At 39.4% G+C, this 949-nt stretch overlaps 1 protein-coding gene across 2 annotated transcripts; it reads left to right on the top strand.

Annotated features, from left to right (window-relative positions):
- Positions 1-213: 213 nt before the first annotated feature.
- Positions 214-672, top strand: LOC308551397 (transcription factor BTF3 homolog 4-like; the record flags this gene model as incomplete). 2 transcript variants are annotated; one of them, XM_081125901.1, is made up of 2 exons in its annotated part: positions 214-581; positions 641-659. In XM_081125901.1, the coding sequence occupies 2 exons, from the start codon at positions 214-216 to the stop codon at positions 657-659; spliced, it is 387 nt and encodes a 128-aa protein (XP_080982027.1). The 2 variants fall into 2 exon arrangements, with proteins under 2 accessions (XP_080982027.1, XP_080982028.1); XM_081125902.1 differs by having other exon boundaries at positions 214-672.
- Positions 673-949: the final 277 nt, after the last annotated feature.

The following is a 949-nucleotide window of genomic DNA, read 5'->3' as shown; positions in this document are numbered from 1 at the left end:
TGTGTGTGTGTGTGTATATATATATATATATATATATATATATATATATATATATATTATGGTTTCAAGTGAAAATGCATTCTTTGTTCAGCAAATACTATTGGAAGGCATGTAGAAAACATTGTGAAGAACTAAAGAGACAGGAGGCAGCCATCCTGCTCTTGCCATGTGCTGCTGTTGGAGGGCCCTCCCTGCTTCAGATCTACCAGCAGCATGAATCAAGAAAAGTTAGCCAAACCTCAGGCTCAGGTCCAGATAGGGGGCAAGGCTACAGCTCACAGACAGAAGAAGGTGGTACATGGAACAGCTGCAGTTGATGACAAAAAACTTCAGAGTTCTCTAAAAATGGCTGTGAATAACATAGCTGGCATTGAAGAGGTACACATGATTAAAGATTATGGAACTGTTATTCGATTCAACAATCCCAAAATCCAAGCTTCCCTTTCTGCTAACACCTTTGCAATTACCCGTCGTGCAGAAGCCAAACCAATCACAGAAATGCTTCCTGGAATATTAAGTCAGCTTGGTGCTGACAGCTTAACAAGTTTTAGGAAGTTAGCTGAACAGTTCCCTCGGCAAGTGTAGGATAGCAAAGCACCCAAACCAGAAGACATTGAGGAGGAAGATGTTCATGCTCCAGATCTCGTAGAAAATTTTGATGAGGCATCAAAGAATGAAGCTACCTAAAATCTTTTCTGGTTTTTGTAAGCTGGCATGGACTAGGGTTCACAAATCGACTATGTGGCTCCAAAGTTTTACAGACAGAGAGCATCAACTGTTACTAGTTCAATAATATAAATATTTTGTATATTTTAAAAAAGATCTGAAGAAACAGATACTAGCATACCCTGCACAATGTGGCAGGACTGCCATTCTGTTGAATGAAAATACAGATGTTCCTAAAACTTGTCAGTTTATGGCCTAACTTCAGGGTGCTTTTATGGAAGAA

The sequence above is a fragment of the Miniopterus schreibersii genome (assembly GCF_964146895.1).
Source record: "Miniopterus schreibersii genome assembly, chromosome: X".
In the NCBI taxonomy this organism is placed as follows: domain Eukaryota; kingdom Metazoa; phylum Chordata; class Mammalia; order Chiroptera; family Miniopteridae; genus Miniopterus; species Miniopterus schreibersii.
The sequence above is the reverse complement of the archived record's forward strand: the minus strand, read 5'-3'. Positions and strand labels throughout refer to the sequence as shown.